Source organism: Physeter macrocephalus, chromosome 13 (genome assembly GCF_002837175.3).
Source record: "Physeter macrocephalus isolate SW-GA chromosome 13, ASM283717v5, whole genome shotgun sequence".
Classification (NCBI taxonomy): domain Eukaryota; kingdom Metazoa; phylum Chordata; class Mammalia; order Artiodactyla; family Physeteridae; genus Physeter; species Physeter macrocephalus.
In genome coordinates this window covers 71986965-72004260 of record NC_041226.1, presented here as the reverse complement: position 1 = coordinate 72004260, position 17296 = coordinate 71986965, and the positions used below count along the sequence as shown (strand labels likewise).

Sequence of the window (17296 nt, the reverse complement as noted above, 5' to 3'; positions counted from 1 at the left end):
GCCGCTCCGCGGCATGTGGGATCCTCCCAGACCGGGGCGCGAACCCGGTTCCCCTGCATCGGCAGGCGGACGCGCAACCACTGTGCCACCAGGGAAGCCCCACCTGTATATTTTTGAAACTGAAAGATATTCCACATCTTCTTATCTAATTCCTTCTTTAATTGCAGTAACATTTGTTTATAACATATAGATAAGTTTCAAGTGTACAACATCATAATTCGACTACTGTATACACCACAATATGCTTACCACCAAAAATCTAGTTTGCATCCATCACCGTAATTCTTTTATTTTTGTAAAAGCCTAAAGCCTTGATAAGCCAAAATTACTTGAATCCTAAATAAATCTCACCAAACACTTGGCTAGAGCTCTCTAGACATAAGTTAGTGCAAATAGCACCCCTTCCCATATGACCTGGGGGAACATATGGACTTATAAAGGTATTTCACAGGCATTAAATGATATACAAAAGAATGACTGTAATATATATGCCTCATATTTCCACCCTCAGACACACCATCACAGATTATTTTAACCGTCTTGGCTATGCATCATATTTGAGAAGTTTAAAAAAAGTGCACTCACATCTGCAAAGGAAATACAATGACCAGGCTTCGTGCAAGAGACTTCTCATCTGCACATGTGGAACCTAAGGCCAGCCAGTGGAATTTCAAAGGAAATGGAAGTTGAAAGTGGAGACAGCTCCCAGTGGAAGTCATATGAGGTCTCAGGTAGAGAACATTTTTTTCGGTACTAAATTAAAAGAAAAAAAGGGCAATAAAAATTTTAAATGACAGGTCAGATACATTAAATGAGAATGTAAATACCAGAAGCACCTAATCATATGACTGAATGGAAACCCTTACCAACTGAAATCCTACCAGGGAACCAGATGCTACTACTGGAAAAACATTCCAATCAGAGGTTGGCATCAAAATCTCCCCGACCTCTACTGGAACTGTCAAAGTATCAAACCCTACATAAGGAACACTCATCTTTGAGCAGCAGGGAATTTTGTACCTGCCTGAAATGAAAATATCTATCAGCTGAATTACTTTGAAAAAAAGAACACGCTATTTCTCTCAAGGACTCCTTAGCATCAGAATCAACTTCCAGATAACTTTTCTACAGACCACTCGGTCATCATTCAAAGGAACAGCCATTAAGAAAAGCTACATGGCCACATGGGACCAGGGACAAGATGTGCTTTCAGCTCAGGAAGACAAGTACCAGCCACCTGGGTCACAGAGCACCTTTGCTCAGGACTTCCGCGTGGCCAGTTTCAATTAAAAGATGCCAAGTGGAATCAAAGTTTTTCTTTCATTTCCGTCTTCACTTTATGACTAGTTTGCTCAATTACATAGAACTTCCAGAGTCTCGATGCCTTCCTGGTTTAAGTGTCCTGGCCCAACTCAATAAGAAAAATCGATATGGCAGTTATACATTTGGGGGATGGGGTGGGTAGTATAAGGTAAGCAGAAGGGAAAAGCAAATGTCTTCTCCTTGTGCTTAAAACAGACATTTCCTAAAGCTGGCTCTGGCAACTGCTATCCATGTGACTGAACCCAAGCTTCCTAAAATCTCTAAGCCTTGGACTCTTGACCTTTGATTTAGGAATTTAAAAAAGAATTTACCTAAAAGGAATAACGTGAGGACTAAAAGAACCCTTTTACAGTACTTATCATAGTGCCTCGTACATTCATAGCGGTCAGTTATTATTAGTTGTAATAATGCATACAGTGCTTATGAGGTAAACATACTTACAGAGCCCAGAAGACCACTTTATCCAATGGCCTCCATTCTAGCTCCCTCCATCCTGTAAAGCCAAGTCTCCCTCTCTTTTCCCTCTGCATCAGACCTCCCAACTGTGAAGGCAGTTTCCAGGGCCTTTCCCACGGTAGGATGTTGCCCTCTGCCACGCTCCCTTGGCTGCCCTGGCTCTCCAGACCCAGCCTGGCGATGGTGATCCAGAAGCAAGTTAATCCAACTCCCCAGATTGTCCACTCTTATAGCAGAGACCCTGGTTCTTCATTCCTCCATCCACATCTCTAGGTTTTTAACCTTTGTTCAGGATAGGGCAGGAAGCTGCCGCCAAAGGATCTTCACTGGATGAGAGGGAAGGATGTGGGAGAGGACCACTGTACCATAGAATCAGAAAGGGAGGATTTGGGAAGCGATATCCAACTTAACAGTCTTTAACATATGTGTCCATGTGTGATCACTATAATGAAAACAGTGGAGAGAAGGAAGTTGAGAAGGGCAATGATAAAAGGATGCAAGGTTTCAAGGGAAAATCAAACACCATTGAGACTGGTTATTGATATTGGAAAACCCAATAAAATGAGAAGAGGAAACACTAAAAAACGGATGTGTTCTCTGTAGGTTATAACTAATTACAGCCATTCATTGTAAGCCGTTTATCATTCATGCCTAATTATCATGCAGCACAAGCACAATTATGCATATTGTGAAATATTAAAATCATAGAACCAGAATTTTTTTTTTTTTTTTTTTTTTTGCGGTAAGTGGGCCTCTCACTGTTGGGGCCTCTCCCGTTGCGGAGCACAGGCTCCGGACGCGCAGGCTCAGCGGCCATGGCTCACGGGCCCAGCCGCTCCGCGGCATGTGGGATCCTCCCGGACCGGGGCACGAACCTGTGTCCCCTGCATCGGCAGGCGGACTCTCAACCACCGCGCCACCAGGGAAGCCCCATAGAACCAGAATTTTTAAGCTTGAAGAAGCTTTCCAGATTATGTAGGTCAAGCCACTCCCTGGTGTGAAGTGTGAGACATTAAATGATTTACTGGGTCACAGAGCTGTGCTCAGACAGAGGGAACCCCAGCCCAGGTCTCCTGACTCCCAGCCTTGGGCTCCATCCCTGCTGGCCACTGGCCTCCCTGGGAGTTTATCTCCCTTTGGAGTAAATGGGATTTGATTAGAGGGTGAAATTCTATACCGAGTATTATCTGTTGTCTTGCAACAGAAATAGGTTTTAAACCCTGGTTTCAATATGTTAATTTTCAGAGGTTAGTACATCATTCAAGTAGAAATGTTCTATGAAAAACAGTAACTGTGGAGTAATACAGAATGGAACACACAGATTTCGGGGGAGGGTATCTGCATGCAGATAAGTTGTGGAAACAGGCTGGTGGGAAAATTAAAGAGTATTAACAAAACCGACATGAGACAATAAAGCTTTTGAAAATATCCCACTCTATTATGAAATACACACTGTAAGCTACACGATGTTAACTTTTACCTCAATGAATTCCTTTTACCTAGAATCCTTGTGTCAAGACAAAGGGAAGCTAGGCTGGTTATGTAAACCATGTAAATTTACCCCCCCCCCCAAATGGAAAATCTAATTCCTAATTATGTTCCAGACAGAGGCAAGTAAAGACCTTTTTAATCCTCTTCCACCTCCCCAACCTGGGCTCACCCTATGTGAGGGAGGCCCCTCCTACAGTATGACTTGAGAAGTACCAAAAATTATTTGCTTGAAAAAAATCTTCCCTCTGTTACTTCTTCCTACCAAAAAAACCTGTGTTCCCAGAAGACCCCTATACACATAGCAACAGCACTGTTGAACGAAGAGCACCCATACACAGATTAAGCCCTGAGGACCCTTGAGATGATGGGATGAGGACAGGTATGTTTCGACACGAAGACTCTAGGTTGGGAAAAGAAAATCAAGCCTGGGGAAGAGGTAACTATGTTGGGATAGAGACTGGGTGTTATCTGTGTGGGGGGCTGGCAGCAAAGGTGGGCTATTTCAAGGTTATGCCAATGGCAAGCTCAGTTCCTAATATTCCCATCCCTTCAATATCACACATTTCTAAGTAATGGACACCAGGGGTTTGGGGCCCAGTCATCATTCCTGTTACTTATTCCTGTTTTTGGCAGAACTTTTCACGTTTGTCTGTATGCATACATACTTTTCCCACAGTTGACAACAGAGGAGACATACAATAGTGGTTGTGGTTTTTCAAACTTGATTTTATTTTTATGAAATCTTCATACTTATCATTTCAATGACTTAAATTATCATATTAATTTGATGCGCTCTCATGTATTTTATACTACTGGATAAATAATTTGCCTATGACTTTTTGCTTTCATAGGCATCAATGCATTAAGCATCTTCATGTATATAGCATTTTCCTTCCCCTGGGTTATCTCCTTAGGATAAATTTCTAGAAGAGAGCTTATTGTCTCTAAGGTTAGAACTTAGAAAAAGTGAATAAAGGAAAAGTGACTATGAAGCATATGTAATATAATAACATAACATAGAATATTAATATAAATATTATATTTATTTGTATAGAGGTAAGTATATATATATAGGGGTGTGTGTGTATATATACATATATACATATATATATATAAAGAGAGTTGTATAGTTATATATGCTGATTGAAGTGTTATAATTTTTAGCCCCTTTCAAATTTTTACTAGAAAAGTTATACTCATAACTTTTAAAAACTGCCACTTATTAATCAAGGAGTCAAACAAAATCTGAGGAATAAGTAACAGTCACCCAAAAGTTCAGTGCTATCCTCTATTTAAAACTTGAAGGCAAATTTCACCTGAAACATGAGCTCATTTTGAGACTTTGAGAGGAAGCCACATAAGCTCTCTGGGTTTCAATTTTCTCAATTAAAACAAAACAAAACAGGAATTTCCAAACCCCCTGCTTGCTTCTTGGCTCTCCATTTGTACGCATTATTATTTCATGACTAACCCAATACACACACACTGCATATTATGTCTTGTCACAATTGATGGCAGATAAACACTATGTTCCCCCACAAATGGCTGAGTAGTGGGATATTTAGATAAATGATACTGATAGGACAAAACTAAATATGTGCTCTTGGGTTAAGTACAAGGAAATATCATTAGTTAAAACGTCTGTATGACTCGAACCTGGCACATCTCTTAAATGGATCTGAGGTTAGAAACCAGCAACAGATGGCAACATGCTTTGCACAAAGCCAATTTCTCTCTAACCTTGAAACCCTGAAAGGTCCCCAAAGAAGAAAAATCAGATAGGCTCTTAGCCAAGGTTGTCCTCGAGACAGATGAAGCTAATAGACTCGTGTCAAAGAAAGAAGATGAGATTGATGTTCCCTGGGCTTCGGTCCCCCAGGTGCAAGGACATTTTGCCATCAGGCATGTAAAATAAATCTTTGGGTGACTGGGAGGACAGATGTGGAAAATACATTGGCAGGATGAAGAGGTGATGAAGGCTCAGCTCACATATCACTCAGGAGAACAGTCGCTGTGGCTGAAGCCTGTCCTGGGTGCAGGTGTCATTTCCCACCCGCAGATCAGAGCCACTCCAGCGCAAGTAAGAGAACGCAGAATGTACGTTTCAGTCAAAGACTCTCAGGACACAGTTTACTGCGACAATGAGCATCATAATAAAGAGTACAGGACATGAGGCATATTAAAATGATTTAATGTGAAATAGCTGCATTTTCTTTTTTCCAAAAAGTAATTGAAACATGCTGTCTTCTTAAAGTTTGCCCAGCCTTCAACGGGGTCATCATCCTTCATCAAATCACTGGGAGAGGGTAAAAGATCAAAAAGCAAAGAGTGCCGTTTTTGCCAGGGAAGGAAGTTAGAGCATTCAAATAGCCCTTTATTTATGAACAACCAGAGGCTTTCTTAGCTCTAAACAGAAACTCCTATGAGCAAAATTTTGAAAATGCTTAGCATGACCTGAAATCTGCTCATTCAACAAAACCTGTCATTTCCATCTCCCTGACACCCATTCACCTATTTATTTTTTGATATTTACTTACTTGTGCATCTACTATGTGCTTAGCAATCCCAGAAACCTTGGGATTTACTCCCAGAAAATGCCTTCATAGAGAGATTATTTAATACTGTTAAATGCATTTATACCCTAGGCAGCTTGAAGCATCTCCATTTAAATTTGGAGGGTGAAAGGGTTCAGGATTATTAGAAAAGCAATGCAAAGAGAATGAAAGAATTAATATTCGGCTTCTGAAACTCAAAAGAGGATTGTAGAGCAAGACAATACACTTGAAAGCCAGGATCTTAGAAGAGATTTTCTAAATTCCTTTGGTGGCTACATTTTAACCTATCACCCGCTGGGACTGCTGAATTAAATACTGGTGTTTTACTAAATGGATTTCCCAGGACCACCGAAGGCGAAGTAAAGGAAAAGCTCATCCTTTCAAGCTCTAAGGAATTCTGGGGAAAGAAAGACAAAGAAAAGAGGGACCAGAGAAAAGAAGGCAGAGGAAGCAGATCTGATCCATAGGGGGAATTCTGACAACCCCTCTCAGGAAATTCCAGGTAACAATGCCAGCCCTAGCCTCCTTTCTGACTAACAGAAGTGGCCTCAGGAAACCTGAACAGGAAATTAGTATCCACTGTAAATTACAAAGAGGCCCTAAAAACTGCAATAAAGTGTGTCAGCTCCATTGAGTCAAATGCATCTCTGGACTCTAAATGCAACCCCATTTATTCCATTTCTCTCTTCTCCCAAAATAGCAAAATCACCTCCTAACTGAATAACGGTCAAGCGTGACCACAAATACAGTCATATATTTGAAGCAGTTGAACTTGACAAAGAAGGTGCTGTTTACACTCCAGATTTTCCTGTAAGGAAACGTTCATCCAGGGGACTCAGAATTTGCCATCTTAGAATTCAGCTTAAACCAAGTGAAATATTGAAAATCATCAAAGGAATGCGTGGCAGAAGAAAGTGGCCATGGATGATGGAAGAAAAGTTGCCAGAATTCATTTGGAGACATGGACCCTCTGCTACCATTTGTCTAACCTTAAAAAATATCTTCAGGGCTTCCCTGGTGGCGCAGTGGTTGGGAGTCCGCCTGCCGATGCAGGGGACACGGGTTCGTGCCCCGGTCCGGGAGGATCCCACATGCCACGGAGGGGCTGGGCCCGTGAGCCATGTCCGCAGAGCCTGTGCGTCCGGAGCCTGTGCTCCACAACGGGAGAGGCCACAACGGTGAGAGGCCCGCGTACCGCAAAAAAAAAAAAAAAAATCTTCCAACGTTAACAATCCAAATTCAATGTCACAGCTTGTACCTGTTTATATAAACTTTCTCTTGATGAGAAAGCCAAAAAGTGGGTTAATTTGGAAGCTATCAGCTTTATAAGGTAAATTGTGGCCGAGACAGGGAAGGTAAGATGATCTAAAAGGATGGTCAGGACAGCTTGGCCCTAATCAGCTCCGCCATCTGTTGACCTGGAAGAGGAGAAAACGTCTGCAAAGGAGACCTATGCACTTTATTCACAATCTTTCAGCAGAGACAGAGAAACAGTTTCCTTAACGACAAAATTCAAACACATTTAACTCACAGTAGTTTACCTAATTATAAGTTGGAGGTATATAAGCGCTTACAAATGATAGAGCAGAAAAGTCATTAGAACCTTCAAAAAATCATTTTATAGAATTTCCAGCCAAATGGTTTATCCAGAAACAGAAAGATCTTCACATATGCAATACACTAGTATACCAGTTATTAACAATGGAGCCCATATGAAGAAGAAATTTGAGAAGTCTTTACTAAACGTAGGGAGATGTCTTTGGCTTTGGGGCAACGCTGGTGCTGGGAATACCAAGGGAGTCCCAGCTCATCGACAGAAAAGCATGTTATTCAGTGATGATTTCTCTAATGACCAAGAAACTCTGCTCTCTTTCTCTGCAAATCTGTCACTAAAATCTGAAGCGAGAAGATAAACAGCCAGAGCTACTACGTTTGACTTGGCCCACGCTTGTCGGGCTTGGCATATTTTGTCAATACGTTGATTTGTAGTCTAGCCTCTTCTCTGTACTCGTTTATAATTTCTCACCCCTCTGAAGTTATCACACCCCAAGGATACAAATTCCTCTCATTCTTCAAGACCCAGCTCAGAGGCACCACCTCCCACATGATAATCCCAGGCAGAATTAACGGCTTCTCACACAGTACGTGAACAGCCAATTATTCACACCTCTGCTTATAGTAGTATTATTTTAATCAGTCTTGGCTTCACGGTTGGACAATTCTTTTTTGCTTACGAGAACTCTGTGTGTAATAGCTGCCCATTAAGTGTGTCTTAGCTCAGGCTACTATAACAAATACCATAGACTGGGTGGCTCAGACAACAGACACTGAGATTTCTCACAGTTCTGGAGGTCGGGGAGTCCAAGATCAAGGTGCTGGCATGCTTGGTTCTTGGGTAAGGCCCTCTTTCTGGCTTGCAAACAGCTGCCTTCTCACTGCATCCTCACATGGCGAAGAAGGAAAGAGCTCTGGTGTCTCTTCCTTTTCTTATAAGGGCATTAATCCCATCATGGGGGATCTACTCTCTTGACCTCATCTAAACCTAATCACCTCCCAAAGGTCCCACTCCCTAATACCATCATACCGGAGGTTGGAGTTTCAACATATGAATTGGGGGACAGGGCAGCGGGGGTAGGGGAGCGGGGGACACAAACTTTCAGCCCATCAGGAAGTCTGTTTACCCTTATTGAATGTTTCCATCACTGCAAGTAAGCTCTTGAAACAAAGTCTAAAATGAAAACATTTTGTTTTTCACTTGTTCTAAAAGCTAGCAATTCTCACACCAAGACCTTTAGTCCACCTCTCAATGGTTTCTATTTTTTCACCAGTGAGTCAGACAAACTGAATGCTATTTTATCAATGTGCATCAGTATTTTGGTGTCCTTTGATGTCAGTGACCTCATCTCTAGCAGTACATTTAGGCTTTTACCTCTAGCGTGAAACAAAATAAAACAAAAGTTTACTAACTCTCTTCCTTCAGAAGGAATCTTACCAAATGCTACTCTAACATTATTTCCACTCACGCTTTTCAGAAAACGAATCTTTCTGCTGCAGATCTGACGATGTAGGCTTGCATTTACAAAGAATTATTCTCCAAATGGTCATTCAAGTGTGACATTTTTCATTTAAATATGATCCAATTTTTGTCAATCCCTGCGATAGGTCGCCTTACATTATTTCATTTAAGCTTCATAAGAGAGATGATTCTCATTCTTCCTATGAAACAGACTCAGAAGAGGTGAAATAACCCGTTCGGTGTTGCACAGCCAATCCAAGACAGACAAGATTCTATCTATCCAATATTTTTAACCCTGAAGCCCATATATATTCAACTACATCATCTGGTCTTTCCAAGCCATCTGCCAAAGTATTGAAGGGCAACTAAAACACACTGAGCCCCTCCTATACGCCACATGCTAACAGAGAAACAGTAAGCGTTCCATAAAAATTTAATGGATGGGGGCTTCCCTGGTGGCGCAGTGGTTAAGAATCTGCCTGTCAATGCAGGGGACATGGGTTCGAGCCCTGGTCCGGGAAGATCCCACATGCCACGGAGCAAGAAAGCCTGTGTGCCACAACTACCGAGCCTGTGTTCTAGAGCCCGCGAGCCACAGCTACTGAGCCCACGCGCCACAACTACTGAAGCCCACACGCCTAGAGCCCGTGATCCACAACAAGAGAAGCCACTGCAACGAGAAGCCCACGCACCGCGAGGAAGAGTAGCCCCCGCTCGTCACAACTAGAGAAAGCCCGTGCGCAGCAATGATGACAAAACACGGCCCCCCCCCTCAAAAAATTTAATGGATGCGAGTCGGAAAAAAAAAACAACCTATCATTGCAAAGCTGTATACAGTTTATATCTCATAAGAAGAAGAATTTGATCCCTACTTTGGAACATGAGTTTTGTTTGTTGAACGTCTCTAATCTCATTGATTACCACCCCCCAAAACATCCTGTAACAGAGATTAATAGTTATTGCTATTGTCAGAACACAGCAGTGCTCACCTCTGATCTCAGAATGATGTACTGAGAACTCCATGAATAATATATAGGATACCTAGCACAGTGCCTGGACACACAGTATATACTGAGTAAATAGCACTTTCTATTAAGTTGTCCTATTCTTCAGTTTATAGGCAAGGATAGCTGTCAGGCAGGTTAGTAGCTTTTACATCCTGACACAGCTCTCACAAGGTAGAGTTAAGAGTCAGCTCAAGTCTTCCTGGTTCCAAAGCCTGTGACCTGGAATCTCCCCCCATGACCATTCCTTGAAGGCATCCCACTTTTACAATCGACACGGGAAAACTAAGCAGCCATATATCCTTAACCTACTTAAAAGTAAAGGAAAGAACTCTGAAATGCCATCCACTCTTGTCAGTCAGGATATAGAGTCAGTTCAATGTGTATGTCAAGCTAAAAACTATACTCCCTTTAACATGACAACGAAGAATGAGCAGATCGCTCTGAAAAGACCATGGCTTCTAATTCGAAAAGCCACTGCTCTCGTGACTCTGGCCTCTTCAGGAATCACGCTCTCCCCCGAATGCCAATGCAAGGGCTGGCTCCTTGGTTTGAAAGGCATGGCTGGTGTCATCCAGACATCCTTTGGGAAATATCAATATCAGTATCTCCACCTACTGGGGCCCCAGTTTCCTCCTCTGTGTCCCCTCTCCCATCACAGTGAAGGCCCACTGTGATGATCTCCCCCTCTGAACCCCAGGATTTCTATCATCACCACCTCCTAGGCCCCAACCTTTCTGCACAGCTGTATGCAGCCCTCCTTCTGTGCCAGCTACACACTGAACATGCACCTGGCTAACCTTCCATCTACCTTTCTAGGCACCGGTGGAGTCAGAGAGGGTTAACCCTTCTTTCCGACCTGAATAATCTGTAAGGAAATAAATTTTATAAGCTGAGATTGGATATATTTCTATGAGCTCCCCACCATTCATTTCCTTGAAAAGTGAACGAATTCCTTACATTAGGCCATTGCTTTGCCAATACGTCTGAGCTTGACAATTACTTGGAACACTGATGAAAGACACACATCTATGAAATGTGCTTCTCTAGAAGAGGGGCTTAGGAAGCCGATGACAGGAACCCATCACAGCTAATTCTTACGATCACCCAAGCTGGGGAAACACACCAAAGTAATTTAATTATACATCAAATATATTTTAAAATAAATTTTTGCCAATACAATTATAATTGCCAATTTTATCCATATTTTCACTGTCAACTTTTCAACAATTACAACCATATTTTTAAAGCATCCTAATCTTCTTTTTTCAGTGATGTGGAGGTAAACCTCCAATCCAGGCCTTTCTTTCAGCCAGAGCGTTGGTAATGGGGCAGGTTCAGTATTATTTTAGGCCACAGTACAGGACATGCTGTTATCCACAGGCTCCATATAATTTCCTGTGCTCCCCAAACGTCTCCCAGCAACTGCCCAGACATGGCTCGAAATTAGCTTGAGCAATCTGACAGGATCACAACACCTGCCTTGGAGCTATAACTACACATTTCTCTTGTGAAATCTGATGTGCTTGAGTGATATGCTAAATCTGGGATCTATTTTTACCTAAGAAAGATAAAGAAACAAAAAACAAGATAGGTCATTAAAATCACTGGGAGTACGTAGAAGGCACAAAACAAGTTCAAGGTTTATGAAGAAGCATTTTAAAGAAAATTTTATTGTAAAATATTGCCCCTAAGAATGTATTTTAGTAGCTCTTCCCATAGTTTTAGATGTTTTTTTCCCCATTTGGTTGATGCAATTTCGAAAGCATTAAAAAAAAAAAAAAGCTGACACTTGAAAGCTACAGTATAGCCATTTTTGTGTGTGTAACACTAACCTAAGTAAAGTGTGGAATACTGGATGTGTGGTTATTCCCCTTACAGTGGTAAACATGCATCAACTGAATAAATGAATAGTAATGTAGCCATTGAGAACAGCAATAGCAAGAATGATTTAAATTATCATTATTTTACAATATTAAACATGACATTTAAATAGCTTATGAAGTTTTAAAGCTGTAAGGGGCTTAGACTTCTAAAATATGAAACCCATGTTGCAGATCTGTACTACTTACCATTTCCCCTGATTCCTCAAATAGCTTCATACCCCCAGTCACCTAATCTCCTGTTTTTCTCCAGTACCTCATCTTTTTGTCCTTATTGCAATCATACTCTTCTCCCTCCATCTCTTTTAAAGAGACGTGAAAAAAAGAAAAATATATGGTATATATTGACCCATACGGTTACCATTCCTAGTTCTCTTCATTCCTTTGTGTAGATCCAGGTTTCCATCTGGTATTAAAGGTTCTGTGGAGGTAAAATCATTTCTCTTGTCCGCTGGACAACGTGCTGTGATGACAGGTATCTCCAGCTGTCACTGGCTACCTACCACGTGAAGCCTGGAAATGGGGCTGTCCTGGGGTAGCAGAGCCCACATTTAGATCCTGGTAAATATCCTTTGAGCGCTAAACTGCGTTGCACCTGAAGACAGATTTGATCCTAGACCAGTGGTTCCCAAATCTTACCATGTATCAGAAAAACATGGTGACCTTGTTTAAGCAGATGGCTGAGCCCACAGTCAGGGTTTTGGATTCAGTAAATTGGGGTGAGGCCTCAGAATCTGCATTGCTAACAAGTCCCCAGTTGAACCACACCTTGGGAACCATTATCTTAAATATTTCAATTAAGTGGGCCAGTAAATTGTCTTTTTTTTTTCTTAAGCATGTTTGAGTTGGGTTTTCTGTTACTTGGACCCAAGAAAATTGTCCTACCTGATAAACCCATGAGTATCTGAAATACATTTGCCCCCCCCATATAAGCCTGAATTATTCCATATCATTTAAGTATTTATACGCTGAAAAGTATATGAAGGAAAGTCATAAGGAAATTATTATACAAAATAACACACAGTCCATAGTATATTTAGGGTTTATTCCTACTTCATATTGTGCTACAATTAAATTTCATCCCATCTTGTAATCAAATATTGGAGGTACACATGCAAACTATTTAATACTTAGATTTCTTTTTCTTATAATAGGAAGTTTCTGATATTTTCATTTGGAATATTATTTTTGATGAACTTAAATGGAAGCTTTTTTTTTTTTTTTTTTGGCTGTGCCGCGAGACATGTGGGCTGTTAGTTCCCGACCAGGGATCGAACCCACGCCCCCTGCACTGGAAGCGCGGGGTCTTAACCACTGGACCGCCAGGGAAGTCCCAAATGGAAGCTATTTTTACATAAGGAATATAATGAACAAGACAGAGAGATCTTATTTTACTTTGGATATAGTAAAAATAACAAGATTTGCAACTAGTATTTGTTTAACATACAACCTATCATTTTATTTCTCATTCATCTTTCACAACCCTAATGAAATGGTCACCTGTATCTAAAGAGTGAAAGTGTCCTAGACACCCATAAATAAAAATACATATTTCAAGAACTAGAAACTTCTCTGGAGGTGATAATTTTAGAGAAAATGAGTTGAGCTCAAGAGTGTAACTGTTCAGAGTCTTCTGGCTCCTAAGACAAATTCATTAGGTGATAAACTGACAGTCTTTGGGAGTCTCTGTATTCTTTGGCCACCACTGGCCACCTTCAGATGGCTGTTTTGTGAACAATTGCTCCTCATCCTTTTTCCCTCAAAAATATTGCCTTCCAGGGGCTTGCCTGGCGGCGCAGTGGTTGCGCGCCCGCCTGCCGATGCAGGGGAACCGGGTTCGCGCCCCGGTCTGGGAGGATCCCACGTGCCGCGGAGCGGCTGGGCCCGTGAGCCATGGCCGCTGAGCCTGCGCGTCCGGAGCCTGTGCTCCGCGGCGGGAGAGGCCACAACAGAGGGAGGCCCGCATACCACAAAAAAAAAAAAAAAAATATTGCCTTCCCAATTTCCTATTTATGGCCCCGACATAGCCCCTTCCACTCTCCCAGGTAGAAGATATTTGAAGTATTTAACCAGGAATGAGGAACCAGTGCTTAACACCAAAGCAGGGCAGGGTTCTCTAGGCAGGCAGGAATTAGCCCTTTAATTCCAATTTACGAAGAGACCCAGGTGTCCCTGGAATGGGGGCTGGGGTGGGAGGTTGCAAGCTTTGGGATTATTTGGAAACCAGTATGACCACAACAGATTACATTCAACAGATAAGTCTTGCTCCACCAACCAGCCCATCCTCAATTCCTATCAACTCCATCATACAACAATGTACCTAGCGTCATTCTTTCCCTTTCTTTCCATGGTCATCAGCAGACTTCAGAACATTATTAGTTTTCACCGTTGGCTACTAAAATAGCTTTCTCAATGTTCCCTCCATATAAGACTTTCCCCTTTCCATTCATCCTAAGAGCAGTGTCCCTGAAATGTCTATGTGCAAAGCCAATTCTCTGCTCACCATTACTTGCCCAGGGCCATTCAGTCATATTTTTGGCATTGAAAGGCTCCCACTTATCTCTGCAGGCTTCTCTCTGAGAACTCTTCTGAAAGAACCCACTGACTTAAAGAAGCAGAACTGGTATCCACGATGTCCTAGCTTCAGATTCTGCTCATGTTCTCCCTCTGGCTAGAATGCTAATCCCCTCAGATACACTAGTTAATATACCTTACTCATCTTCCAAACAGCTCTTTACAGGCCAGACACTTTGTAATACTTATATAGTATAGTATAATATAATTATACTGTATTTTAAACCTACTATCAGATTTCTCAAGGAAAATAATCATGTATTTTAATCTTTATAACCCCTATAGCTACTGATGCAGGGTCTTACCCCATAGTAGTTGCTCAGTAAATAGCTGGTGATTGAACAGTGACACATACAACACAATGATCTGTATCTCTAATTTTATACTTGTATGTAAGTCTTTGGCTCTTTATATATGAAAAAGCAGTCCATTTTCAGTTTCAACACTTAAAGAGAGTGACTAATTTATACCAACTTCCAAATCATTAGAAATAATAATTACACACATATTTTTGTCAAAAATATTTATACTCATACGGACTTCCAATAAAACTGTATTTTGAATTTCAAAATCAATCAAGTTTCATGTTAAAATTAGTCCCTGAAGGACCTAAAGTTATTCATTAGAAACAGGAAATATATTCTGCATTAAATTAACGAACTACATACATAACAGTGCTGTCAACAAGTTTACAATAGTTGACTGGCCAACCAATGGTTGTATTGACAGCTCACACAATTTAAAACTGTTTGCATTCTCTTCTTCTTAAGTAAATTGAATTCCATTGTTTAAAAATCTGAAAAACAGAAATCTGAATAATACCAAATATGTAGACTGATTCCAATGTTTTTTTGAAGTTCTCAGGAGATAAAAGACGTTCCCAAAATAGCTTATCAAAAAACCAAACACATTGTGCTACATAAAATATTCTTCTAAGGTAGAATAAGTGTGAAAATTAAAGAGAGTAATTTAACAAAAATGTAGATAAATGGCTTACTGAACATGCACATGGAAACAGACAACCACTGAACCTACTTCCTTACATGGTAACATGGATCAATAGTTTGGTTTTCATTGAATCACTGTATTTTATGGCATTTGGAACATGCATTTATCCAAAGATCAGTTGGAAGGTGCCATAAAATGACAGAGTTGGTATATTTAAGTACAGTGGAAAGGAACACTCCCCCTTTGACTCATAGAACATTACATCTATATTTAGGGAATTCCTTTTTGTGTGATTGATATGAATTCCTTCATTGAATATTAGTTTCTAGATACATTTTTTCTTTTTAACTTTCTTGCCCCTTCATAAAAATCCTCAAGATGCCAATATAATTTTCCATGTAATTAATTTAATATGGCTACACTTAAAAATGAAACAAAATTACCTCCCAATTAAATCTAAATATCAGATATCCACAATCACATCAATCCATTAATTTCACTGAAGAGCCACTATATTCAAATATTTATGCTAAATGCTGTGGCTGAGAGAAGTATTGCCATCAGCTCCTCAACGCCCTCCTGCCTACCCACCTCGCAGAGTAGAGAGGGCAGAGCACAGCTCCTGATGCCCTGTCCTCCTCTAGACAGCGTTTTGGAGATGTTTAATAAATGCTTGTTAAATGTAATTTAACTGAGGCTCAGAGAAGTTAAGTTTTGACCTTGTGCAAGTTAAGACTTGCACAAGGTCACACAGTAAGTGACAATAGTGAAGAAAGAACAGTTTGTTTTGTTTTTTAATTCTAATTCCCAGGCACTTTCCTGAGGAGCCTGCCTCTGCATTTCTATCCTATCCAAACCTTCTCACTTAGCTCTCCCAAAGGAAAGATTTTTTTAAAATAAATTTATTTATTTTATTTATTTTATTTTTGGCTGCGTTGGGTCTTTGTTGCCGCGCACAGGCTTTCTCTAGTTGCAGCGAGCGGGGGCTACTCTTCGTTGCGGTGCGCGGGCTTCTCATTGCAGTGGCTTCTCTTGTTGCAGAGCATGGGCTCTAGGCATGTGGGCTTCAGTAGTTGTGGCGCGAGGGCTCAGTAGTTGTGGCGCAGGGGCTTAGTTGCTCCGTGGCATGTGGGATCTTCCCGGACCAGGGTTCGAACCCATGTCCCCTGCGTTGGCAGGTGGATTCTTAACCACTGCGCCACCAGGGAAGCCCAGGAAAGATTATTAAATTCAACAAAGGCTTTGTTAATAACAGATCAGTGTATTGCCACTCATAAGTCTTAAAATTCTTCATTTGGCATATAAGCATGGATACTTGAGATACAGACATGCAGGAACGCCAGGCAGATTGATGAGTAATATATGCAGGATGTGCCCAGCAGCCTCATATCATGACCCAAAGACTGACATACCCACCTTCAAGGCACAAAGAAACCCTCATGATGATCTAATCAAAATTGTTCAGTTTTCTATACACATTTTTCTTCTTTCCCTGTGCATTTCTGTCAGTTCACATCTCTTTGTTCTAAAGAAGGCTCTCTCTATATTAAAAATTACATGTATTTGAATTTCTGGATTTCATATTATGAACACTTTAATTTTATAAAAGCAAAAAAAATCTCTAATGTGATTTGCTCATAATAGCCAAAATATGTAATACACAAAACAACACTAGTTAATGTCCATGAAAATAACAAATATATATTCAACTCTCCCACCTATGTTTTCTTTCACTTTTATAGAAAAGGAAAACCAAAGGTTGTAAAAGAGTTTCTCCCACTTCTGGCTCCAGAGAATCCTTCTTATTTGGATAAACTTGGTGCTAAATGAAATCACTCTAAGAATTTCGGTTACAGCTAAGAGAAAGGCTCTTTGTTGGTATGACAAGTAATTTTAGTCCCAGTGATTTCTGCTACTTCGACTTTTTTTGGGGGGGGGCGGGGTACGCGGGACTCTCACCGCTGTGGCCTCTCCCGTTGCGGAGCGCAGGCTCCGGACGTGCAGGCTCAGCGGCCACGGCTCACGGGCCGCGGCGGCCCCGCGGCC

The 17296-nt window shown here is 41.1% G+C and overlaps 1 protein-coding gene across 3 annotated transcripts in view; it reads right to left on the bottom strand.

Moving 5' to 3' along the window:
- The window catches only part of ITGBL1 (integrin subunit beta like 1), a 209332-nt gene that overhangs the window by 169449 nt on the left and 22587 nt on the right, over positions 1–17296 (bottom strand). Inside the window, exons 2-3 of one of the 3 annotated variants that reach the window (XM_028497570.1) lie at positions 1765–2221; positions 586–753 (exon numbers count right to left, since the gene is read on the bottom strand). The exons of 1 other annotated variant lie outside the window; for it this stretch is intronic. In XM_028497570.1, the coding sequence (XP_028353371.1) occupies positions 586–634 (49 nt within the window). In that variant the 5' untranslated portion in view covers positions 635–753; positions 1765–2221. The remainder of the gene's footprint in view (positions 1–585; positions 754–1764; positions 2222–17296) is intronic. One more of the 3 variants, XM_055089327.1, reaches the window with a different exon arrangement.